The 26062-nt window shown below is 46.4% G+C and overlaps 1 protein-coding gene across 3 annotated transcripts in view; it reads right to left on the bottom strand.

The window, feature by feature from the left end:
• PLEKHD1 (pleckstrin homology and coiled-coil domain containing D1) overlaps nucleotides 1-26062 on the bottom strand; it is a 99383-nt gene that overhangs the window by 46735 nt on the left and 26586 nt on the right. For 2 of the 3 annotated variants that reach the window (XM_073348469.1, XM_073348471.1), the window contains exons 5-13: nucleotides 22663-22754; nucleotides 18535-18587; nucleotides 15357-15451; nucleotides 14573-14666; nucleotides 13027-13205; nucleotides 12045-12177; nucleotides 10650-10794; nucleotides 6496-6636; nucleotides 4864-5893 (exon numbers count right to left, since the gene is read on the bottom strand). In XM_073348469.1, coding sequence (XP_073204570.1) covers nucleotides 5733-5893; nucleotides 6496-6636; nucleotides 10650-10794; nucleotides 12045-12177; nucleotides 13027-13205; nucleotides 14573-14666; nucleotides 15357-15451; nucleotides 18535-18587; nucleotides 22663-22754 — 1093 coding nt within the window. In that variant the 3' untranslated portion in view covers nucleotides 4864-5732. Of the gene's footprint in view, nucleotides 1-4863; nucleotides 5894-6495; nucleotides 6637-10649; nucleotides 10795-12044; nucleotides 12178-13026; nucleotides 13206-14572; nucleotides 14667-15356; nucleotides 15452-18534; nucleotides 18588-22662; nucleotides 22755-26062 lie in introns of those variants that run through there. The other variant, XM_073348470.1, reaches the window with a different exon arrangement.

The following is a 26062-nucleotide window of genomic DNA, read 5'->3' as shown; positions in this document are numbered from 1 at the left end:
CCGCCACATCCCCACTGGCAAGAATCACCTTCCCTCCCCATGACAACTACAGCAATTGCTCGCATAGAAAAGTAATCATAGGACAATTTTTACAGGGTGCCCACCATCTCGACAGAAACTAGAGATTGACACAGCAACATCCAGAGCTAGAAGCACAAATGTCTACAGCTTGAGGGAAAGAGCCAGGCTCTGTAGCTGAGGCCTCTCTTCTCTGTGTACGGGGCACACAGCGGGAGACACCTAACATACACTGACAGTGGGTTACATACAGTTATTCTCAACTGTTCTGCTTCTGGCTCTGAGGACAGTTTCCTTTTCCTCTCCATCTCCTCTTATGTAGGAGTGGTTGACACTGGTGCAGATTGCATGGCTCCTCCTCCTTGTTTTCATTTACTTCTCTAAGCACTTGGGCTCTTGTGTGCGATGTGGACCTTGGGCAACCATAGAAGCAGCTGGACGCAGAGAGGAGGAGCAGCTGCCCTGCAGGCCAACAGTTGTCTAGGGAACCACAGTTTGTGAACCACCGTTCTAAAAAATGCCCTGAGTGAAACAGTGATTTGTCATCACAAAACTTCCTTTGCCAGCCACGGAATTCCTTTTCAAGCCTTTCCACATAATAGGTTTAAGCATGTTACATGGAGGCCGATGTACCCTAGAAATGGGCTAACAGGCTTTACTGTTCAAACCATCAGATACGCTCAAGGACACAAAAGAGCAGACTCAAAATATACTTCAAGAGCACCTTAAAGAAGGAAGGGAGTTTCAGAGGCAGCCATGGGTGGGAGAAGATCTTATTAGCATGGCCATGGGAACCAAAAGATGGGACTTTATGTAGAGGGCTTAGGGCCTCCCTGAATGCCTACGGTCTGTGTAGATCTGGGGAAACTGCATAGTCTAGCGTGGAACTGCCTGCTTTTGCATGGGGGGAGCAAAGTCTCCCGCCCTCACACATGCAATGGAACAATTTAGGGAAAACTCACTAAAGTAGACCTCACAGAATTCTCCCACCCAAAGACCCTGCCAGGTTTTATTCTGTGGGAGGGGCCAATCTGGTTGATGGTGATAAATGGTGTTATTGCACTAGGTGGATCATTTCCCTTAGCTGCTGACCTATTGGCGGATGTTACTGCTTTACATTGCAAATCCATGTAAAGCTGTAGGGTTGGAATAATTGTTTCCATATCACCATTGGTGAGCATGGCACTTTGCAGACAGAGAAAAGACAAGGGTTCTGCAAGGACAAGCATATAATCTATGAGCCCAGTCCTGCCCTGACTTCAATGGGAGCCCTCCAGCCTCAAAAATCTATGCACTAGCAGATTGCATTGCAGGATCAGGGCCTGAGATAAGCCAAGAAGGATGGCAGCTGGGGTGCAACAGAAAATCCTGTGGTGTGAATTGATAGGTTAGCCATGCAGTTCATTGATTCCAGGTTGAGGTTTTTAGTTTAGATTTAGTGTATCTTGACTTTAATTTTAGAATAAATTTTAAACTGCTTGGCAGCAGAGATGGACAGAGGAGCAACAAGACCTGGGTGTCCGGGTCCATCACAGGATGACTATGAGCCACCAATGTGCTACAGCTGTGAAAAAGGCAAATGCGCTCCTAGGATGTATCAGGTGAGGCATTTCCAGGGTGGGGGGGGAGTATTAATGCCATTGGGCAAGGCACTAGTAAGACTTCATTTGGAATACTTTGTACAGTTCTGGTCACTTTAAGAAAGATGCATTCAAACTGGAACAGCTGCAGGGAAGAGCTGTTATGATATGGGGACTGTAGGGCCTATCTTATGAGAGGAGACTGGAGGAGCTTGGCTTGTTTAGCCTAGCCAAAAGAAAGCTGAGAAGGAATATGATTGTTCTTTATAAATACATCAGGGGGGTAAATACCGGGGCAGAGTGGAGAGCTATTTAAGCTAAAGGACAATGTTGGCATGTGAATAAATGGGTATAAACTGTCCAGGAACAAAGTCAGGCTGGAAATTAGGTGGTTTCTAACCATCAAAGGAGTGAGGTTCTGGAACAGCCCCCCAACTAGGCCTCAAGAGGGCAAACAACACAATTAGTTTTAAGAAAGTGCTGGACACATTTATGAGTGCCATTGTAGGACAGGGTTGCTTGTGATGGTAGTGGGCAGGGCTCGGCCATTTCTGTTTTATCTTCCTAAAGCTCATACTTCAGGGTTTCAGCTGGCCACTGGCAGGGGTAAGAAGTGGATTTTTTTCCTCCCCAGGGTATTCTGGGAGATTGTGACAGAATGCACCCTGTATTCATCCCCTACACACTGTCAAAATCTGTGTACAGAATATGCCTTGTGAGGTATCACCTGAAAACTAATAACTTGCAGGTCAAGAGTATCATGGTGAAATGCATATAGCAACAGTATGTGTAAAGTTATGAACATCAGCTGAAATTATGACAAGTGTGTTTACCAGACAAGTCTGGGGAGTAGGTAAACCTGTTTCTCAAAGACAAAGGAAGAGGGTTTTTTTTTGGGGGGGTTTTTTTTTTTTAAATCTTCCTCTGAAGCATCAGGAAAGACCATGGCAGAAGATGGGACATTGGGTTTGAAGGGTTCTGAGCGTTCTCTCTCTCTCTCAGCTGCTTGACTGGCTGGTTCTTGCTCCCATGCTCAGGGTCTAACTAATCACTTTATGTGGGGTCAGGGAGGAATTTCCTCCCAGATCCGATTGGCTCCAGAACCTTGGAGGGTTTTCACCTTTCTCTGCTGCATGAGTGCAGGTCACTTGCTAGAATCATCAGGTATAGCTCATTTAATCATTTCCAGCCATTGCAGGGGCCTCACGTACTGGTACACTTTGTTCCCTCCTCATCTTTGTCTGTGACACACAGCAGTCTAGTCTCCTGTGAGCTGTAACACTTTGGTCTCATTGTTGGCTTAGTGTGCGGGTGGCGTTGGTGGCCTGTGATATACAGGAGGTCAGAGTGGATGGTCTAGTGGTCCCTTCTGGCCTTAAACACTAGGTCTCTACCACACTCGAGGAAGGTGTGTGAAAGTGGGAGGCCAGGGAGATGGCATTTTAGGTGCAGTCCTGTCACAGTCCGGCAATGTACAGCACCTAGCACAGTGCAGTCTTGGTCCACAACCCAAAACTCTTAGGCACTACTGCAATGCAAATAATAATAAACAACAATAACAATAAATTCACTCTAGTAATTACTGAACACTGCTAGACTGATTTGATTGATTTTCATAGGGGAGAAGTAATGATCAATACTGCAATGTCACATCAACACCAAACACTGCAGATGAAAGGTGTTGTGTTAACAAATCAAAAGGTGATTTTTCTAACTGCCAGAATTGCAAATTCTCTTGCTGGGATCTAGATTTGTCTTTCTCCCTCTTACATAATCAAATAACAAAGATTCTGCAACTGGAAATTAAATGGTGTTTTAGTCAGGAATGTGCAAGGAAGAATAGACTCCAGCTTGGTCTCCCATAGCTGTATTGGCTCCAGGGGTGCTGGAACAATTTGTATAGTGGGGGTGCTGAGAGCCATTGAACCAATCTGTGAACCCTGTATATGATGGAAACCTCTTCAAGTTAGGGGGTTCTGCAGCACCCCTAATTCCAACACTTATGACTGGCTCTGCAGAGCAAATAGGAGTTGAAAACACAAAAGGATCAAAACTGTTAAGGAGGCATTTTGACACGATCACTTATCTGATGATGACATTTTATGCCTTTGATGTTGGACACTGGAATCATTAGGCACATCTCATTGCCTGGCAGAAGGATGCCTGCGACTGCCTGCACAAAGGTATAAAATGAAACACGATCCATGCCTTCATGACCTCCCCTCAAATTTCCTGCTTATTGCCCAGGTAACATCTGCATCTCCTGAATCACTGTTTGGCCCTGCTTTAGGATGGAGAGGGGAGAATGGAATTCTGCAAAATATACAAAACAGACCCTGCTGAATTACAGCAGCAGACCTGCTCTTCAAGCTTAACAAACACCATGTTCACTGGGACAGCATGAGGCCTGGTTCCAGCCTCACTGCTGCTGTCTACCTATAAACAACACTTCATAGATCGGAAAAGTGGCCTACTAGAATGAGCAGGTAGTTGGAAGCCAAGACCCCCTGAACTCTAATACAGGTTCTGCCACTAATTTTGTGACTTTGGGTAAGTCGCTTAACTTTTCCGTGCCTCAGTTTCCCAATTCATACAATGGGGATATTCATACTCACCTACCACATATGTTTGTAAGTTATATCTGAGTGCTAAGGACTATTATTATTGTATTCTGGATACAAGCCTTGTACGGCTAGTTACTTAAAAGAAGGTGCTAGTGGCCATCAGGTTTGTATAAAAAAATTGATTCCTCTCTCTTCAGCAGTTTACAGTATTATTAAATTCTGGGCAAATCCTCTCTTCTAGTCTAGGTTAAGTCTGGGCTTCCATGACAAACACATCATCTACAGCATTCCAGGAAGGATGCAGGCCATGATGGAAAGGGAATGGAAGGAAAAGCCCTGATCTCTCAATAGGGGCACCACCATTGATAACACTTGGATAAACCATGGATGGTGTCCATCCTGCTGTAACCTGGATAGTTTCCCGAACTTAAACCTGGTAGGTAGCTGACATGACAATGGTGGTGTTATTCTGGGCAGTGAGGAAGCTAGCGCTCCTCAGGTTGTGTGTTAATTAACTAAGACTGTGGTAGCAGGACTTGTTGCTGGGTTCTCGTCACCCACCCACCCCATGTTGTCTTGTTGCCACTGATGACAATGGCACCATAGGCACTGACTCTGTGAGTGCTCTGGGGCTGGAGCACCCGCATGGAAAAAAAAAGTGGGTGCTCAGCACCCACTGGCAGCCCTGCAGATCAGCTCCTTCCCCTCCCTCCCAACCACTGGCAGCCCATGAGTCAGCTCCTTCCCCTCCCTCCCAGCATCTCCAGCCCACTGCAATCAGCTGTTCAGTGGCATGCAGGAGGAGCAGGGGGAGGAAGGGAAGGAGCAGGGGTGGGAAGAGGCAGGGGCTTGGGAGATGGAGTGGGGGCGGGGCCTGGGGCAGAGCAGGGGTCAAGTAACCCCCGTCCCCAGAATTTAGGAAGCTGGTGCCTCTGGATGGTACTCTCAGCCTTGCATTATTACCTGCTTAAAGGGTGCTACATCAAGAGGTTGTTCCGGGCTTGACATCATTGCACACCTCAGGAGACTGATATAACTGCCGTGTCTAGGCAACACGCTGAGGAACATCCCCCTTCCCAGCACAGATACTGAGGGATGTATTGGACCAGCTGAGAAAGAAGGCGAGCCAGACCAATTGGGCTGTGTCTCATCTGCTAGTTTCACTAGCTGGACATTAGGCAGAGAAAGGGGTTTATTAGCAGCACCTACATTTGGCCACAGAACTTGACTGTGAAGAAATGACCCAACACTCTCTAAGCTAAAGTGTGCGATTCATTTGAACACTGATTGTGGGATTTTGGCAGAACATGTCCTAGTGGAAATGGCTGAAGTAAACAGAGGTGATTTGTGGGGAATGGCAGAGCCTCCCTGCAGTCTGGGGAAAGAGAGATTGGCACTGCTCAGGAACACACACTAAAAGCCACAACCCTGGAGGGTGGTGCATTCATCCATCCTTCCCCTTTCCCCACAAAGGAGCAAATCCTCCCCCTGACCCCAGTGGTTTAACTTCTGATGAGTTGAACAACGAGTTGAGATCAGAAGCCCCCTGCTGATGGGAGGAGACGAGGATTCACTTTTCCTCCCCTGAAGCAGAATTTTTTTGTGACATCATGATTTGATAGAGGGTTTCCCGGAAGTGCTGGTCCCGGCTGAGCCTCTTGGCTGCCTCCTTCAGCTCCTCAATATTATCGGCTTCTGTCTGGGAGAAGATGAACGACTGGGACTGTTTCACTGAAACAACAGCAGCAGTAAAACAGGTGAGCGCTCCCATGCCGGAGACCGCCCCAACATTGTCCAAGACCCAGATTCAACAGGGAGCCAATGCAGAGCAGTTGGAGCCAAGCAGTGCCATCTTTATGACCCTGGACTCTGGTGGGGGAGGAGATAGTAACCTATGATGACATTTGAGAGCACATGGAATAAGTCCATCTTGCTCTCCTTAGAGAGGGGCAAGAATGAGGGCAAGGCAGTGCCTGTTTCCCCCTCCCCCTTTGCTGCTGTCAGGTTGCACAAGGGCCCCAGAAAGGGGACTTCCTATGGATCAATCACTCAAATCAACCCAGCTGCAGCAGCATGCTTCCCCAGCATGCACACAGAGAGCCGATGGCACTGAAGGGGTTCACCCCCATGTTTCCAGGTATGTGAAAAGCCAGGGAATTCAGGTGGAGAATTGGTGCCTGAGGTTTCTCTGCAAGCAGCCCCGTGAGTGGGTGATGCCACAAGGGGGCAAGAAACACAAAGTCCTCGTGGAACAAAATCCTCACCTCCTCCAGCAAACCTCCTCCCATCCCCACTCCCCAGAGCATAATGTGGGAAGAGCCGCCAACACCTACATGAAGCGCTGGACCTCCTGCGGTGAAGCCGGCAGCTCTTTATCCGGCGGGTGGCAGCCTTGTGGAGGTACACAGAGTTCTTCATGATCATGGGCATCTTGGCTTCCAGCTCGGCATTCCGGATGCACTCCTCAAAGAACTCTGGGGAGGAGAGATTCCAGGAAGCCACGTGAGGGAGGCACTTTAAACGTTAACATTGGCCCCAGAGCGAGCTTATCCCAGTTGGGCACACTAGATACCAGCTACACTGTCCTGCTCAGAACAGTCCTGCACTACCCATAGAGATGGACCAGGTGCTCATACCTTGCATGTCTATAGCACCATTTAGAGGAGGATCTGATCCTGGAGCACATTCACAGACACTCACATTCACAAAGCCCCACATCACCACCAGAGGACGGTGCTTAAAGTGGTTTGAAAGTAAGTGGGGCATCGATCACAACCTAGGAACAGCAGCTTTGGTACGACACTGTGTAGAGTGTGTCCCACAGTGACCCCATGCAATTAAAGCCAACTTTTTCCAGGTCTGCACCCACTGGCAATCCCCGCTCTTTGCACTCTAAGTACTGTCAGGGGGTAGCAACTTCCAGACTCTATTAGATCTGGGCTGGATTCAGACTGGTGAAGTGAAGGCACAAGAGCCCATTACCAGTCCCACAGGAGCCATTCAATCCCCCCTCAGTTATTCCTACAGCTGCAGCAAGAATATCTCAGCGTCACAGTCACTAGCCAGGAGCTAGCTAGCTCTTTCCTTGGTATTTAGCAGGAGAAAGTCTCTCTTCATGGGTCTCCAGAAATGCAACCCTTTGAAGCACTACTGGTTGTGCTTTGGTTCAGAGAGTCTGAAATCAGCAAAGTAATCAAGACAGATGGACGCTGTGGCCACTGGTGAGCACAGCCATATTTCATGGCTCAGTGGAAGCAGAGAGCGGGACTGTGCCCCTGGCCACTGCACTCCTTGTTTCTCAAATGCTTCAAAGAGATGGGGTTCCCCAAGGTGGAGAAGGGGAAGTCCTGCAAATGTTTCCATATATCTCCAAAGAAAGAGAATTTGCACATGTTTTATTCTCTCTCCAAGTGAGCTTTGGAAATGGAGGGACTAATGACAGGGACACATGCTGGGCAAACATTGCCAATCAGCTCTGCTGATGCATTTCTTCCCTGACCTGCAGCATCTCCTGCTATTCCAGCCTCAGTCCCCCTCCACCCCACAGCTCTGCCAATGCACCCGCATCCTGACCTGCTACATACCCTTCTATTCCAGCCCTCGGCCCAGCTCTCTTCATGTTATGCCAGCGCACCTCCTCTGCCCTAGCCAGCTACATCTTGGACCATTTCAGCCTGGCTCTCCTCCCCCATCCGCACAAACACACCTTATGTCTCCTCTGCAACTCCCCTGCTAGTCACAGGCCCCCAGACATCTTTGCTACCACATCTTGATCCTGACCTGAAAGGACAGGAATGAGATGGGGTTTGCAGGCCAAGCTTGAGGTGTGTGGTATTGACCCCTAACCTTTATAAGCACTTAATTCACCCATACTCTTCAATTCTTTTAAGAGGAGACACAGTAAAACCTAGGGCAGAAAATTAAAGCTGGGAGGAAAGTTACCTTGTGCGAAAAGTTACCCGCCTTTTCTGTGCCAGAGCGAAGGTTTCTGTTCTGATAACTCAACACAAGGTAGAATTCCGTGCTGACAATGTAGATTTTGGACCTGATTTTCCATTCTCTAAGGCCTGGTCTACACCACAAAGTTAGTTTGATGCAAGGCAGCTTATGCTGACCTAATTGTTAATGCGTCTACACTCAAATTGGCTTCCCACCACTGTAAGTGCTGACACGGTAACACCACCTACTTGAGCTACGTAGAACCACGGTCAGTGTACTTAGGTTGATGCAGTGCAAGTAGAGATGCTGTGTTACTTATGTTGACCTCAACGCTCTGGTCACCTTTGTAAACTCCACTGCCTGGGGTCACAGAGACCAGAACCACCCCACCCCCATCGCCACATAGACACTTTTAAAGCCCTGTGAATTTTTGAAATTCCTTTTCCAGCTTGGTGAGCACCCCTCACAGTTCTCCATTGTTGTGTGCGAATGCCCACCTGACCATGCCACCTACACACTCCAGACATGCTCCTGCCTGGAGCAGACAGGAGATATTGGCTCTCCTGGACCTGTGGGGAGATGCTATGCAGACACAGCTCCCACCCCAGCCATAGAAGCATAGACATCTATGAACAGATTGCTCAGGGGACGCTGGAGAGCAGGTACTACAGGGACCAGCAGGAGTGCTGTGTGATAGCCAAGGAGCTGCAGCAGGCATATTGGGAGGCTGACAAACAATCGGGTGCCAAGCAACAGACCTGCTGCTTTTACAAAGAACTATATGCCATCCTCAGTGGAGACCCTCCTCCACAACAGCACCGTGGATACGTCTGAGGAGCCCAAGTCACAGGCTCCTGCCATGAACAGCGAGAAAGGCGGAGGAGATGTATGGGGGAACAGATGACTGGGGGATCCAGCTGCACAGTGAGCCAGGACCTGGTTTTCACTCCACCACAGTCTGCTGGAGCAATGTAGTGGAGAACCATGCCCTTTGCTTTGCTGCTACTTTGGAATCTACTGATTCACGTAAATGGACTGAATGCTAATCACTTGTATTTCTATGGTGCATCTCACTCTCAGGATCCCAAAGAACTTTGCACACTCTATACACAGGCCCACGTCACCCACCCTGCACTGAAATGAAGCCCGGCAGTTCTTTAACAGCTCCCAGCAACATTATAGGACAGGAAGTGAAGAATACTGCATTCAGTTGGAGCTGCAAGGGAGTTGAGGAAGGGATAATTACCCAAAGCTCAATCATGCAGGACCCTAGAGTCAACCCCCTTATCTCTTATTGAAAGCATCTTTGGAACTTCAGTGACACATGGTCAGGAACTCAGCTTTATGTCTCATCTCAAAGACTGCACCTCCAACAGCACAACACCCTGTAATGCTAGGCTGGGGCACTGATGCAATACTGAGTCACAGTACAAGGTTAACTGTAGCAGATTGCAGACTCACTGGCACGGCGCCTCCTGCTGGTCACCTGGGAATTAGCTCGCTCAGTACTCAGAGCACCTCCTGGTGGCCGGTGTCTCGCCTGAGGGCCCCATGTCCATCCCAGATCCCAGTGCCCTCTTATCTTGGGGTTCTGCCCCACAGCAGTCCCACACACTCTGGGTCTCCCCTCTCGGTTAACCCCCAACCCTCTAAGCCCACCTTGCCTCAGTGGCTACTGCCAGTCATCATCTAGCTCCCTTTGCCTGAGGCAGACTGCAGTCTATAATGGCCACTCATCATTGGCAAGGGGGTAGGACCTGCTGCTTTTGCCTATCCCTGGGATGCCCCTCTGCGGCCCCAGTACCTTTCGTAGGCCTTCAACAAGGCCTGCAGCCTACGTGTTTACCAGGCTGGAGCTCACCAGCTCCCTATGCCCTTCCCCAGAACTGCTCTGCTTCAGGTACCTTGCTCCCAGGCAGCTAGCCCTTCCCACTCCAAGGCTAGAGTGAAACTCCTTCAAGCTCCTGGCCCCCAGCCCTCTTATCAGGGCCAGCTGGGCCCTAATTGATCTGGCCACACCTGTGGTCAGCTACTCCCTCAGCTGCTCTCACTCTTTTTATCCAGCAATAGCTCTCTCCAGGGGTGCTTTTAACCCCTGTTCCGCTGCAGTGGGGCAGCTGCCCCACTACACAAACCTACTGAATCATCCAGCACCAAGCTGAATGCTCCTTAGGCTGCTGTCATCCAAATACAGAAGGATCAGATTGTAAGGACTGTATGGTGGTGGAATCACAGGACTGAGATGCTGAGCTCCATTCAGTTCTGTTCCCTGATCTGCCACAGCTTTCCTATATGACCTACGACAAGTCACTTAACCTCTCTATGCCTCAGTTTTTTCATCCATAAAACAAGGGAGAACAACACTGACCTTCGCAGGAGAGTGAGACTTAACTCACTAATGTTTGCAAAGTGCTTTTGCAATCTGGAGAGGGAAGCTGCAAAGTGTTTTGAGAACTCACTCAACACCACTTTGCTTGACTTGTGGAGATGGACCCTTCTGTGGAGCGTATTCACCAGCAGAGAGGGGGATGGAGGATAGATGACTTACTTTTCAAATTGCTGACATCTGTTTTCATTTTCTCCTCCTTCTCTTTGTTGCAATCCAGAGAATTCAAGCCTTGCTCCAAGCTCTGTAGGGCTTCTTCAGCCTCCCTCAGTCTCTTCTCTAGATCCATACGCACCTTCATCTCAGCCTGAGGAGGACGGAAGGAAATCAGTCACTCTGGAAAACCATTCAACACAACAGTGATACTGCTGCTGACTCAGGAGTTGCAAGGAAGCCAAAGCTGAGGGTGGCATTGAATATGAAGGGATTGCCAGTGTAGATAGAAACCATGCAAGCTGTTCATCAGTTCCTCAAACTGAACCCCTCCTTGAGGCTCAGCAGTGTTTGGGTAACTGTCTATTACTCCAAATTCCTGATTTCACAGCTGCCCCCACCATTCTAGGTTCTGTTTGGAATCAGAGGTGTTTAAATACCATAAGAAAGGCTGTTTGTGAAGGTATTGCTAGCTGAAAAAGAACAGGAAGTATATGGAATCTCATGGAGGGGGAAAAAAAACTGTCCTTGTGACATTTCTAGCTAAATGTTACTGACTCAAGATAAGGGTAAAAAACATTGAGACTTCTGCGTGTTTATCCAAACTGAACCGCCAGCCCTTCTGCATTCACCCATCATGATAAGATAGGTGGAAATCCATTTTCCTTTGCCCTTTGGCTAAAATCAGATACTCTATCCCACTTTTTCAAGAAGAAGTGTCTGGTGGACTAATAGACCAGTGATTCCCAAACTGTGATGTTTGGTCCATTTATTGCAATGAGATTGACATGGGACAGCCAAGACCACTCATATGATTCCCTTGGTGAAGACTGCAGCCCAATCATGTCAGCAGTCAGGAACATCTAAGCCCCGCTCTCCAGAGACTGTGCTGATCCTGTTCAGCTCTGGTGTTGATCTATAAATACCTACAAGATCTGGGTGCTGGCTAGTTGAGAGGAGTCCCTCTATACAGCACTATGACAGCTGAGATCATCAGGAGAGTCCAGGAGTCCCTGGATATGAGCAACTGGTTGCAGAGGCAGGACAATCTCTCAGAGGATAGCCCTGCTTAGTGGAATTCAACTGCTTGTCCCATCAGAGCCTAAACCTGTTGACCTACAGGGTCTGGTATAAGTCTCTACTCTACCCATGCATGCTTTTTGCCTCTGGAGTGGAAGGGCTGATCATGTTCTTCTTCAGAGATTGAGCTCATTTAGGTTGACATTGCCAATAAGCATCTCTCTGACCAAGTGCAGGCCCCAAAGCTCTCCCCACTCCCATCTTAGGCCTCAAAAGAAAAGCTACAACACTCTGAGATCCCTGAAGAAGTCTGCAGTGGAGAAGAAGGAGATAATCTGTTGGGCCCAAAGCAGGGGCAGAGTTAGTGAGCAACATATGCAGTACCTTGAGGTCTCTCTCTGTCTGCTGTTTCTCTGCAGTCAGTTCTGAGAGCGAGTTCTGCAGCACCTGCGACTGAGATGAGTAAAACTCCCGCTCCTCCTCCAAGGCTCGGGACCGCTCCTCATTCTCCTTCATCCTACCACACAGCATGACAAAAGAGCATTAGAGAAGACCTCTCCCTGGCCATTACAACTCCCAGAAAGGAAGGGAAAGAAGACCTTGGTTGAAAGCTGCTCTGATGGGTCAGACAGAGCAAGGCTGGTCTTGCAAATCCAGTTGGCCTCAGTTTTAGTTGTACATATTCACTGTGGCATTCCCTTAGAACTTTATCTCCATTTTTGAAACAGGTAAATGCAGTGATCCCAGATTGACAGCTCTGGAGGGTGAAGTTCTCTATGAACAGAACAGGTCCACCAGTAGCACATGCTTCTGGCCTATTGTTGGGCTAATGTGCCCCAATCCTGATCTGAAAGGAGCAGCTCTAGAGTCAAAGAGGAGTTCATTCTCCATGGCCCCTGGAATCCTTGGCCTCTCTGCTTAGACTGTCAAGTGTCTGCAATATGAACACTTGACCACAGGGAATTAGAAAGGTCAACCAGCTCATTTCACACTGGCAACCAAGCAGCACGGCCACAGATGGCCACACTGACCAGGACGAATTTGAACCTGCCTGGCAATCTGAATTGCCTGACTAGCACTTTCCCACTCCTCAGCCGGCATCCATGAGGGGAAACGACAAAAGGTCTAACAACTCTGCAGAAGGCTGTTGGCCACCAGGAAATAGCCAATGTTAATGAAAATAGAGAAAATGCTTTAAAATTATTACAGTTCTAAGTCTGGAATTTATTCCAGTGTCTCCTCTTACTATGACCTTCCCTCTGCAGGAGTAATGGTAGCTCCTTTCCCAACACCACGTTCCTTCTGCAAGGAGTAACACTTCATCCTTCCTCTTCTGGGATTCTGTAAGCTACATTCCCCACCTTACCTTCTCTCTGCCAAGACTTTCTCCTTCAGGAGCTGGTGCATCTTCTCCTCAATCTGGTGCAGGTTGCTGTGCAGACACCCGGTGGGGTTTGGCTGCTTGTTAGCATTGCCCAGGGGCTGAAGTTGGCTCTCATTCTCCTCCAGCATTTCCAGGGTTCTTTGCTTTTCCCAGGAGAGCTCCTTGGGACAGAGAAGGAACAGAGCATGTAATTACTAGCCAGGCCACCGACATTCTGACATGGAGGTTCCTAGGCTAGGCACCTTCCCAGATGACTCCTCTCCAATGGCTCCCTATTGCCCCTCCTTCCTTCTGCTGCCCTCCTTTCCCCACCCACTTAAACCTTGGATTCCCCTTCTCCCCTGCAACCCTGGGAGCAATAACCTCCTTAATGTTCTCTCTTTATGCAGGAAGACGGGCCATCACTTGGGGCTTCTCTAAAGGAATCTGCCAATGCGGGCTCATGATTATTCAGCAGACAGTACTCCAAGAAAAGGGAACTTTACTTCCTCTACTCATCACTAATACTGTACAACCTCACTGCCCTTCTTCCTCCTCCCTCCAGGCCTCTCTGCACCCTTGCGTGCCAGCAGACTCTCCCCTTGCATGCTGATGAATCCCTATCAGCTACAGGGGGAGGGCACACGACACTGTTTTCCTCTGTACTGCTCAACCTATTGACTGTAGTCAGGACAGAATCATTCCTTCCTTAATACTGTCATTCCCAAACTTTGTCTGACCAGTACCTGCAACAATGGTGGAGCAGACCAGGTCGGGCAATGTAAGTGACCTGAACCATGAACTCCTGGTTTTTGCCCAGTGCTCAAACTGAAACCCAAACCACCCAGCAAAAAAACTAAAGAGCAAGAGCAAATGAGAGAGGATCTGTATTATGGGAAAGTCCTGTAGAATCAAAAAGGGATTAAATCAACAGGGTTCTATGGCCATTTCTCTAAAAACCCGCAGAATGTAATATAGAATGAGATCCTTTCCATAGGATAGTTGGACCATCCTGCAGAGTTCAGTGGAAAATTATAGGCCATATTCTGGGTGCTACTGCCTAGCTGAGAATTCCCAGCGTGTGGGGAGGGATCTCTCAGAGGGCATAAAGCTAGAGGAGCCACCCTGACATAGGGGTTATAATAGGGGAGGGAAGAGGTGTGATGGAGCTCCACTCTGTGCCACATTCTCAGCTGGTATATGATTTCTCCGAGACCATATGCAGCTTTGTAAATTAGAGCTGCCACCTGGTTGCTCTAATTTAGACGAGGGAAGCTGCAGCTTGAGAATCAGGGAGCTATAGCTGGGTCCCTGACAGCTCCAGCCCTGTCCTGAAGAGATCTCAACACAGGAGAGGATCTTGACATATGTCCCTGCTAAAGAGTTCTATAAGCTGGATCAATTGACCTGTAGAAGGATCTGATTCTCTGTCAAACTCTATAGGCTTTTAGAGTAATTGCTACAGGATACTATTAGTTTAATCCCTGTTTAGTTCTATAGCACTTTCCCTGAAAGGCTGTCACCATGAGGAGAAAAATCTATCACTGACCTCCAGTGTTTTCTGTAAGGACTCTGTCAGGCTTCGCAGTTCCTTCTTTTCCTCCTCCACTCCTTTGAGGGATTGGGCTGTCAGTTCGAGCTCCCTAAAAGGACAATGGTTATGCACTTTGTGGGGGAATAATAGCCCCAAACACTGCACTCACACTACCATAGGCTGTAGAGTTGGCCATTGCCATAGGATGCTCTAGTATTGATTTGGAAGGGGTGCTGTCAGGAATCAGAAATGCCAGGCACAAGTTAACTTAAGGTGGAGCTGGGGGACACAACCATAACAGAGGAAGCATTCCTCCTCCTCTCCCTGGCTTGGGTAGGCAGTGCTCCCCCAGCTCCCATCCCTCCTTGGCCAGTGTGGTGAGAGCCTCTTTCAATTGACTTTAACCACTGCATATGGGCATATGTGCCTTATAAATTCTAGGCACTTAGGGTTCAAATCCATCCACAGTATCACTCCACTGACTTCAGTGCAATTGTGGCACGGTGACTTCCAGTGTCTAGAATTGTGACACATGTGCCAATAATGTACATATGCTCCCACATGCCATGACCGGCCATGGGAAATGCCCTAGTCTGGAATATGCACCCATGTGTGTGCTTATCGCCATAGTACTCAGAGTTTATGGGGTGGTCACTCTTCCATCCTATTCCCTGCACTGCTCTAAAAAGGCTGTTGGGGTCCTGAATGCAAAGTGAAACTGAGATCGCTTCTCTTCACCTGTGGAAGTGTCAGCTGTCTTGTCGCCCACCTGGTTTCGTACCTGTCTTGGATTCATTACCGTTTAATCTGCTGTTGCTCCAGCCGCAGCTCCTGGACCACTTCTTCAAACTGCTGCTTCTCTGCTTCTAGCACCTGGTTAAGACGCTCCAGCTCCTGAGAGGTAACATGGGGAAATAAGTGCACTCGGCTGCAGCGCACAGAGGGTTAAATGGTTACCCCTGCAGTAACAATTCATTTTATGTTATAGTCACACTACCCTTTTCTAACTTGGCCTTCCCCACCATCCCACATGAGCACTAGTGTTGCCTCCAAATCCAAAACAGTAAAGACATGAAATACATAATTATTAAATCACAGAACCATAGGAATGTATGGCTGGAAGGGAACTCAAGAGGTTATCTACTCCACCCCCCGCACTGAGGCTGGACCCCATAAACCTAGATGATCCCTGACAGGTGTTTGCCTAACCTGTTGCCAAAAACCTCCAATGACAGAGATTCCACAACATCCCTTGGTAACCTACTCCAGAGCTTAACTCTCCTTGTACTGTAGTTAGGTTGCTTTCCCTAATATCTAACCTAACTCTCCCTTACTCCACATTAAGCCAATTACTTCTTGTCCTACCTTTAGTGGACATGAAGAACAACTGATCACCATCCTCTTTAAACAACAGCCCTTAACATATTTTAAGATTGTTATCAGGTCCTTCCTCAGTCATCTCCTCTCAAGACTAAACATGTCCAGTGTTCTTAACTTTTTCTCCTAGGTTAGATTTTTTAAACCTTTTTTCATTGTTGATCTCCTCTGGGCTCTTTCCAGTTTGTTCACATCTTTCTTAACGTATTGAGCCCCAAACTGTACACAGTATACCACCTGAAGCCTCACCAGTGCTTTTATGTATGACACTCCTGTTAATACACCCCAGAGTGATATTAGCCTTTTTCATAACTGCAACACATTGTTGGTTGATATTCTATTTGTGATCCACTATAACTCCTAGATCATTTTCAGCAGTTCTACCACCTAGCCAGTTATTCCCCATTGTGTAGTTGTACATTTGATTTTCCTTTCTAAGTATAGTACTTGGCATTTATCTGTATTGAATTTCATCTTGTTGCTTCCAGACCAACTTTCCGATTTGTCAAGGTTGTTTTGAATTCTAATCCTTTCCTCTAAAGTGTTTGCAACTCCTCCTGGCCTCGTGTCATCTGCAAGTTTTACAAGAATACTCTCCCCTCTATTATCCAAGCCATTAATGAAAATATTGACTAGTACTGAACTCAGGGCTGACTCCTGCAGGACCTCACTTGATATATCCTTCCAGTTGGACAGCAAACCATTGATAACTACTTTCTGAATACAGTTTTTCAACCAGTTGTGCACCCTCTTTATAGTAATTTCATCTAGACCACATTTCCCTAGTTTGCTTCTGAGTATTGGCATTGAGTAGTGTTTGAAATGTGTGCTAGCTGCTATCCATAACCAGCTAACATTTTGAATGATGGGATAACATGATTTTGGTAATTAATTGATCTTTAAATATTCATAGTAAATAGGCCCAATGGCCTGTGATGGGATGTTAGATGGGGTGGGATCTGAGTTACTACAGGAAATTCTTTCCTGGGTATCTGGCTGGTGAATCTTGCCCATATGCTCAGGGTTTAGCTGATCGCCATATTTGGGGTCGGGAAGGAATTTTCCTCCAGGGCAGATTGGAAGAGGCCCTGGAGGTTTTTCACCTTCCTCTGTAGCATGGGGCACTTGCTGGAGGATTCTCTGCTCCTTGAAGTCTTTAAACCACGATTTGAGGCCTTCAATAGCTCAGACATAGGTGAGAGGTTTTTCGCAGGAGTGGGTGGGTGAGATTCTGTGGCCTGCGTTGTGCAGGAGGTCAGACTAGATGATCATAATGGTCCCTTCTGACCTTAGTATCTATGAATCATCACTGCCTTTGTCTACACTTGGTGACAAGTGGTGTTTAAAAAGGCTGATAAGTAACATCACCCATCTTCCCAGTCTCAACAAGCTTATGCTCCCCAGTCAAAATGGCTATTTTTTTACACCAGTGTTGTGGACACTGCACAGGAGAAGGATCCGCTCAATAACTGAATAACAAAGGACTTTTGTCTCAGGAGTCTTGGTTTAAAACGTACTAGAGTTAGCCACTAGGTGAAGCTCTTACAGTGGCTCCGTTAGTGTCATAGAACCATTGATTGAAACTGACAAGATAAATTAATAATAAAGACTGTACATCCATATGGCAGATCCAACAGTTCAAACAAAGTGCACTCCCAAACCATTCCTGTGAAGCCCTGCAGGCCTGTAAAATGTCAGACCAATTACGCTCCCTGTAGATTATATTTTTCTCCCTCCTTTAGGAACAAAGGACCTCAAAACTGCCCTTGCTCCTGTCTGCTATCTGTGAATGTTAAAGCACCCATGGCAGGCTTTGTAAGAGTAGGGATCCAGCCCAGTGCTCTCGGACAAAATTACTCCCTCTCCACTGCAGGTCTACTAGCCAGCTGCTCAAAGGAGCTAGAGGGGACAGTAGATTAGCCCTAAAAGAGGGAGAAGTGGACCCGCCACTTCTGTAGACCCCGGAAGGGAGCAGAAACTTTCTGAAACCCCCACCCCTCAAGAAGACATAATAAAGTAGGAGGGGTCTTTGAAAGGTGTTTGTGGTGATGCCAGGGGAGAGAGCAAGTGCTGAATCGGTTCTAATAATTTGGGTAAGTTTCATAGTAGCATTTGAATGATTGGGTATTTATTTGAACTGAACCCAAAGCCCCAAATCTCTTGAATTTCACCCATAATTAACTGTCTCTGCTCAAGACTAGAATGGGCCAGGGTACTACTGCAGGTCGAGACTGAGGTACACCGGCAATGAGGGGCAAGGACTAGAAAGAGAGAGTCCTGACCAGCAGAAACCCCTCCTGGTCCAGGTTGTAATTCAAATAGCATCCTTATTCCCTCTCACAACAACTTTCAACCTTTCCTACATGTGACTAGATGCTAACATCAAGGAAGGCGAGATGGTGCAGTGAGATGAAACCCAAAAGTGTGCAGGATCCATCTACAGGGCTTGGCTGTCATCCCTTTACTCATCAAAGGGGCATCCAGGAGCATGGTTGCCTTTGGGCTTTGCATGGTGCTAGCCCCTCCAATCAACAGATTGCCCTACACTCTGCAGGGAATAGGAAGGGGTATGATTTGATTGGCTTTGAATGGGCACCCACCTCTTTTTGCTCCCTCTGCAGACACAGCTCCTCTGTCTCTTCCATCAGCTTATCTGCAAACACACACAACATAGGCCAAATTAGGGTGACCAGATGTCCCGATTTTATAGGGATAGTCCCGATATTTGGGGCTTTTTCTTATATAGGCACCTATTACCCCCCACCCCCTGTCCCGATTTTTCACACTTGCTATCTGATCACCCTAGGCCAAATGCAGGAAGAAAAGCAATTGATAATGCAGTGGGGTGTTTATGATCTTGGGGCACTGATCACACAGAGCTGGAAAATGCAGACTTCCCTCTTGCATTGCATACATCTGTCTGAGTGTTTCCTAAGGCCAAGACGACTTTAAGTTGGATTTTCTGTTATCCTTCTCCTGCCAAATTTTTAACAAACAAACACACACTAATATTTTGCACTCCCTCTGATGTCTTCCTTCTAAGACTCTTAGAGCATATCAGTGAGGGAACCCTCACAACCCTCATGTGAGGTAGGAAAATATCATTCTCTCCATTATACAGCTGGGGAAACTGAAATACAGATGGGTTCAGTGACTTGCCCAAAGTTTTACAAAGTGGCAGAGCCAAGAACAAAATCCAGGTGTCCTGACTCCCTATCCCTTACCTGAACTAGCAGGCCACATTCTGTTCTTAAGCTAGGACTAGACTCTGGGTCATGATCTCAGCCATCAGCTACTAGACACACTTGTCTAGCCCTCATTTCCTTTAATGCTCACTATTGTGCTCACTCCACCTGTTTATTCAACAAAATTTGCTCTCTCTGAGGTTGCCATTGCCTATGTCATGCTGATAATCAGCTGCTCACTACTAACAGGAATGCCACCAGCCATCCAGTGAGATGACTATAGCATCTGTGTCCCATTTCCATCTCTGTGGCATGACATTGTGAAGAAACTGGTTGCACTGTTATGATGCCCCAGCTAAAACTGGGTTCCTTCAGTTGTCTTGAAAAGCTCTAAGCCTCAGAGGGATTTCTGTGAGTAACGAAGTATCTCAGCCCTGCCCCTTCCTAAGGTCTCCAGCTGGACTTTGGCCATGCTGAAAAGAGCACCTATTGGTTTATTAACAAGGTCAGTACCCAGAGTTCCTGCGCACTCTGAGATTAACTCTTAGAGAGCATTAGTGGGACTCAGCAGAATGGGTTCAATTCCTAGTTCTGCCACTGGCCTACTGGGTGACCTTGGGCAAGTCACTTCACTGCTCTGTGCCTCAGTTTCCCCATCTGTCAAATGGGGATGGCGATACTGACCTCCTGTGGAAAGCACTTTGAGATCTAAAGATTAAAAGCATGAGCTAACAGCTAGGTATTATTATTATTGGGCACAATGGGATCCAGATCTACAACTAGAGCTCCTAGATGCTACAGTAATACAGATGAATAATATCATTATTCTGTTCTTTCTGAGAACCTCTACTCCTCTCCTTCCTTCCTCCTGTTCCCTCTCCCCCATCCAAAACCCCAGACCCTTCCACTATCTCCCTGTGAGCGCTGGAAGATGCTGCCAAAACCACAGCTCCCCACCCATGCTGTAGCCTGAAGAACCTATGCTGCCTGCCCCATGTGCCACACTGCTGGCAATGTGCCAGTTCTTCCCTTTCTTCGAACTCCTGCCCGTCTTGGGAGGACCAGGTCCTGCAGGGTCTGACCTTCTGATGCAGTCCACCAATCCCTGTGGTTCCCAGCCTGGGGGCAGAACTGGGCACAGGGGCGAGGGTAGGAGATGGATGGTCATTCCGGAGGGGGTCGGGGGAAGTACAGACGCTCCCAATAGAAGGGAGGTAGAGCAGTATGCGTGCCTCCCAGAGTCTTGACCTGATCTCCCAGTGGCCAGAAACTCTCTTGTCCTCAAAGCACTAACCATTGGAGGGACACGGAGCGCTGACCAGGATGCTAATAATAAGGCAGAAACCTCAGCAGTTATATTGGAACAAAGCAAACCAAAGCAAAAGCTGTCAAATGAAAGTGGCCAGGCATGACAGAACTGAATAGTCAGCCTGAATGTCCCTGCTATGGATCAAAGATCCCTGTATATACATAGCTGCTAATTAGCGGAGAAGATATCTCTTCCTCCCCCGTATAGGACTGCAACCTGGGAAAGGACTAACAATTCTTATGCTATCCTGGGGGTTATGAAGGGGATGTTTGGCCACTAATAGTGAAAACCCGCTAACCTGTGACATTCAGCAGTGAGGGACAGGTCTTCCCGCTAAGATCCTGTTATGTTCTTACAGGGAGAATCTCTCTCATAGCTACCACATTCCGCTAGGGTTCCACTCCCACAGAGCTGCATAGCGTTCTGCAGCCTCCCTCCAGAATTTGGTAATGGTATTATAGCACCTGAAGTGGGGTGGGGAGGGAACTGAGAGACTATGATGCAGGTGTCTGGACACATCCTGGAGAAAGAGGGGTTGGTTGAGAGAATCCTCCCATAGATCAGTCCTGGGTCAGTCCCTGGAAGGTTGGAAAGCAAGGCCGGGGATGAGAGCAGGGGAACGGGAATCTGGTGATCTGGGCGCTGTTCCCAGCTCTAACAGACTCACAGTGTGGCTGTGGGCAAAGTCATCAGATTTGTTTGAAAAATGGGGGGAAAATTTTTTGTTAACTAAAAGTCATTAATAACTTCCTGTCAGCACTACTTCTGGTGCACAGGGGCCAAAGAGAATTTTTTGCACCAATTTGTTTCATCAATATTTTAACTGAAAATGTTATCGAACTGTGATGTAAATGAAAATGGTCAGTAACCATTTCCATAACTTTTTAAAATAAAAATTACAATAAAGGTGTTGATAAAGATATCACCCCAAAATTTATGAACAAGATTTGAAATACACACCAGCTTTTCATGAAAAAAATCTTGGCAATTTTAGACAAAGTTTTCTTCCAAAACATTTTGACCAGCTCTACAAGTTATCCTCTCTGGGTTTCTGTTTATCCCTTTGGCAAATGGGGATGGTATTATTTTCCTACCTCACTTGTGGGTTGTGAGGCTTAATTAATTCATTATAAATAAATAAAACTTTTATAAATGGCTTTGAGATCTTCACACTAAAAGTGCTTTAGAGCTCTAATTATTGTTACTACTATTAAATCCCAGGCAATGTACTGAGATCATCCTGGAGCACAGTGAATGCAATAATGTAAAACAGAAATATTTCTTCATCTTCAGATTTCCATAAAAAAAATCACAGAAATGTAGGGCTGAAGGGATCTTGAGAGGTCATCAGGTCCAGTCCCCTGTACTGAGGCAGGACCAAGCATACCTAGACCATACCTGACAGGTATTTGTCCAACCTGTTCTTAGAAACCTCCAGTGATAGGGATTCCACAACCTCCCTTGGAAGCCTATTCCAGAGCTTAACAACCTTTATAGTTAACAAGTTGTTCTTAATATCTAAATATATTAAAGTTTTATTAGCAGGAGTTGGATGACAGAGTGTAGCTCACAGCATTCATATTAATTATTATTTTACCAGGTGCCTTAGCTTAAGGTGTAAGTAGTCTCAATTACCCAGAGAAGCCACTAATTATCTGAAATGTACACATGCACTAGCTGAGCCATTTGCCTGCTCATGAACCCATAATCTACCAGGCTAGAATTTCCACCATACACATTATCACCACTAACACAGGGGTGAATTGAGATGGGGATTCAGCAGTGTGAAAATAAAACCCCGATGGAAAAAAACAACAATCCCAAAATTGTAGTCACCATAAGAAATGCCACTCCTGAGAAATTAAAACTGGCACACGAGTACCTATGTATGCCCGGCATGCGCTAACTCCCAGAGTCAGGACCCTCAAACTTTTCAAGAACAAGAGTCACATTGTCCATTTATTAGGAGCTAAAGGATCACATCTGACTGGACACATGCATACTTTTAAGCACCTACAATAAATGTCCTGAACTCAACCCTAGTATTTGCTTTTATGTTCATCTCCCTTGATAGCTGAATAGAAATGGCTGATTTCATAAAAGCCTGCAGCTGACCAGCCTGGACCTCACCAGCAGTTACAGAAAGTGGAGAAGGGGTGCTATTTAGGATTCTGCAACCCTTGGGCACTTCTGAACCTAAAGAGTCCCCAGTACAAAAAGCTGCTCAAGCTAACCTAAGTATTCCTGCTTCTCCTTGGCCAGCTGGAGCCCCTGAGCTTCCAGGCTCTCAATCATGGCTTCTCCCAGTTGAGCATTCTTCCAGGTCCTAAAAAGAGAATGAACAGAAATAAAGAGAATTGGGAAGGAAGCAGGGCTAGGAATTATTGAGTGAGGAGGAAAACTCAGGCTTAAATTGTCTACAACTTCAAACAGAGTCCCATGCATTTGATGAATTATCTTTTTTAAAAATAAAATATTATTTCTGCTAAAATGAGTTGTAAAATTTCCTGGCATACAATCAATAGAGAGGGATTTTCCAGGTACCTGGTAGTAGGATGTGCACTGGGCCTGTCAAATTGATCCTGATGGATTGGTAAGACACTGATTAATAGATGAGGATGATGACCAATGCCATCGCACCTCCTGTCTAAGACCCATCTCTTCTAGCCACTTGTACCTCCCCTGGCTCCACCCCTTTCCAACGCTTTGCCCCACCACTGCCAATTTCCATTTGGGCATTACCCTGTCCCCAACTCCTCCCCTTCTGATTTTTGTCCTCATCCCTTTTGGTATCCCATGACCAACTGGAAATCTCTCCCTGATGGGCAATTAGCCAGTAGGATTTGATGTATGTCCTGGAGCTCCTGCCTAACCCATGGTTACTACCTCTAGAAACAATGAAGAGCCATAACTAAACATCAAAAGAAAAGCTAAAATGTAAAGAGAGAAGGGGGTGCGTTATAACAATACTTTGCATGCAGTATCTGCCAGAAGACCTCAAAGTGCTTTGCAAACATTATTAAATAAAGCCACACAATCCTCCTGGTATGCATCACTGGCCACACTTTAAAGATACAGTAAGCTGTGGTACAGAGCTTAAGTGACAATCCCAAGGACTAATAATAAGTCAAAGGCAGAGCTCCAGCTTCTCAGTCCTCGGCTTCAACCACTAGAAAAAACACAGCCTTTTTATACTTAAAATGCAGACCAGTTAATTATATGCACATATGAATAGCATGCCCCATTTAGGAATTTCTCAGTTCTTTACCATCCTTACTAACCCATTGTGACAATCAGGGTCCAGACACATCAACGGGAGAACAGGGGATCTGAACTCCAAAAATAAGCAATTAAATCAGCTGATTGGACACAGTATTATTGTACTATAGAAGTGTATCGAGTAAAGTATCATAAACACTAGTGCCACATTAGTCATGAATATCACCGCGTGATACATGTACAGATGGAGTGTAAGGAGTTATGTAAAGTGTTCTAGAAACATATTCCTACAATGTGTTCTGGGGGCAGATGCGATAAACAAGTTTGCCCCAGGCAAAGTAATGTTGTTTTGCCTGTTGGCCTGTGTCTCCAGTGTAAAATGAGCAAGATGATGCCAGAGACAATGTGTGTCTCCAGTGTAAACTGAGCAAGGTGATGCTCATTTGCATCTGAATCCACAGGAAAAGCAAAGTGAGAGAAGACTGAGACAGCTCATTGTTCTAACAGCAAATTAGAAAAGAATTAGTAAAAATGTATGGCTTTAACTGTTATTTGCACACAACTGGATTTCTTTTAAGCTAATGTGTGTCCATGATATCTAAAATGCTGAGAAATTAGAAGAAAATTAATAAAAATGTACAGTTTCAGCATCCAATTATGTGCAAAATATGTCAATGTGTGCCCATGTGACCCAAGAACATGTTAATGCCAGCTGGGGTTATGGAATGTCCTGATACTGGTCTGTACATTCTGGTTCACCAAAGAAAATCATGGGAGGCTTCAAATGAAAGCCAGGGTCACACTCGTCATTAATGTCACTGTGAAAAGCACGTGCCGATACTACGTAAGGAGCTATTATGTAGACCGAAAATACGCTCTTAGATACTGTATCGAGGTACGAGTCACCAGCAGAAACCGCATTTCTGTCAAACAAGAGATGTTTATTCACTGCTCTTTCTGTCAAATGTAAATGAAGCGTTGCAAGCTAACACAATGGACGTCACTTTACATGCAATATCAACAAAGGCATGGGACGTCAACAGGGAAGGAGCATGCAGGAAAAACAAGCCACAGGTGGCTATACTGTCTCTGAGTACAGACAATGAACTTTGGGGTGTATAAATAGAAGTCAAAGACGACATCCCCTTATCCTGCATCTAGAAGTAAACAGACTGCTTGTTTACACTCATGAAAACAGGATCTCAGCCAACCTTGGGGGAAACACTGCAGAGAACCCTGGGGATGAGATAAACTTCTTTAGACAGGAGGTTAACCTGTTAGTTAAGTTTAGTCTCTAGAAAGCATGTTATGATTTTGTTTTGTATCTAACCATTTGTTTCCAATATTCTTACTCACTATCATTTGAATCTTGAATCTCTGACAATAAACTTATTCTTGTTTTCACTATAGATACATCTCAGTGCTGTGGTATTGTACAAGGAGCTGATTCTGAGTTGAATCACTCAAGCTGGTGTGTACTGTTCCCTCGGGGACAGCAGACTTTGTATTACTAGGATTGTTCAGTGGATAAGGGGCTGAACACTACAGGGTAATGCTTCAAAGGGGTTTGGGGACTGGGATGTACCAATTGTTAACCCACAAGGCAAACCATGGGCTGGCATAGCCCAGAAGAGGAGTCAGAGAGCTGACACCAGTTAAGTACAAGCAGGTCTCCCTCATGTTGAAAGCGCGGGGGGAGAGGGGGTTAACAAGATGACTCACAGTCTTGGGTACCCAGAGAACCGTGTGTGTGTGTGTGTGTCTGTGTGAGAGAGAGAGAGAGAGAGAGAGAGAGAGATGTGCACAAGGGGTGTGGGTAGTTTCTGAAATGCTGAGACACTGGGCGACCTCATTGAAGTCACTGGCAAAACTCCCATTTTCTTCAATGGGGCCAGGATTTCATACATTGTTATACTAATGGCTTGAAAATGATGAACGCATTTAGAATGTCTGTTTATTTAGGTTAACTTTTTCACAAATACTGCCCTGAAATTGTCATCCCCTCACCCTGTCCCTATGATACAATCTTAAGCCCATTGAAGCTGAACTTAAAAGCAGATGGGTCTCCCATGTCTGCATAACCTGGCTCATATTTCAGAAGTAATCAACATGTTTATTTTATGTGCATTATAAACGAAAGCTGCAGTCTTATGACCAGTGGCCCAATTGCCTTGAAAGGTCAATCAGAAACCAACTATGTATTTCTCAAAGAACTTCCCTTAGGACTTTGGGACACTAAATAATTGATACCTAAGGTTCTACTGTAGCTGGCAGACAACTGAGAACCTCTGTTGGTATTTGCAATCTGTGCTTGTGTGGGTGAGTTGTTTTATATCAAATATTATATCAACTAGTATGAATGCATGTTTAGCTGGTTTAGGGGTTGTTTGCTTATGGATTTAGAAATTAGTTACA

This window comes from Lepidochelys kempii, chromosome 6 (assembly GCF_965140265.1).
Source record: "Lepidochelys kempii isolate rLepKem1 chromosome 6, rLepKem1.hap2, whole genome shotgun sequence".
NCBI classification, from domain to species: Eukaryota; Metazoa; Chordata; order Testudines; family Cheloniidae; genus Lepidochelys; species Lepidochelys kempii.
Note: the sequence above shows the minus strand (reverse complement) of the source record. Positions and strands in the feature narration are given on the sequence as shown.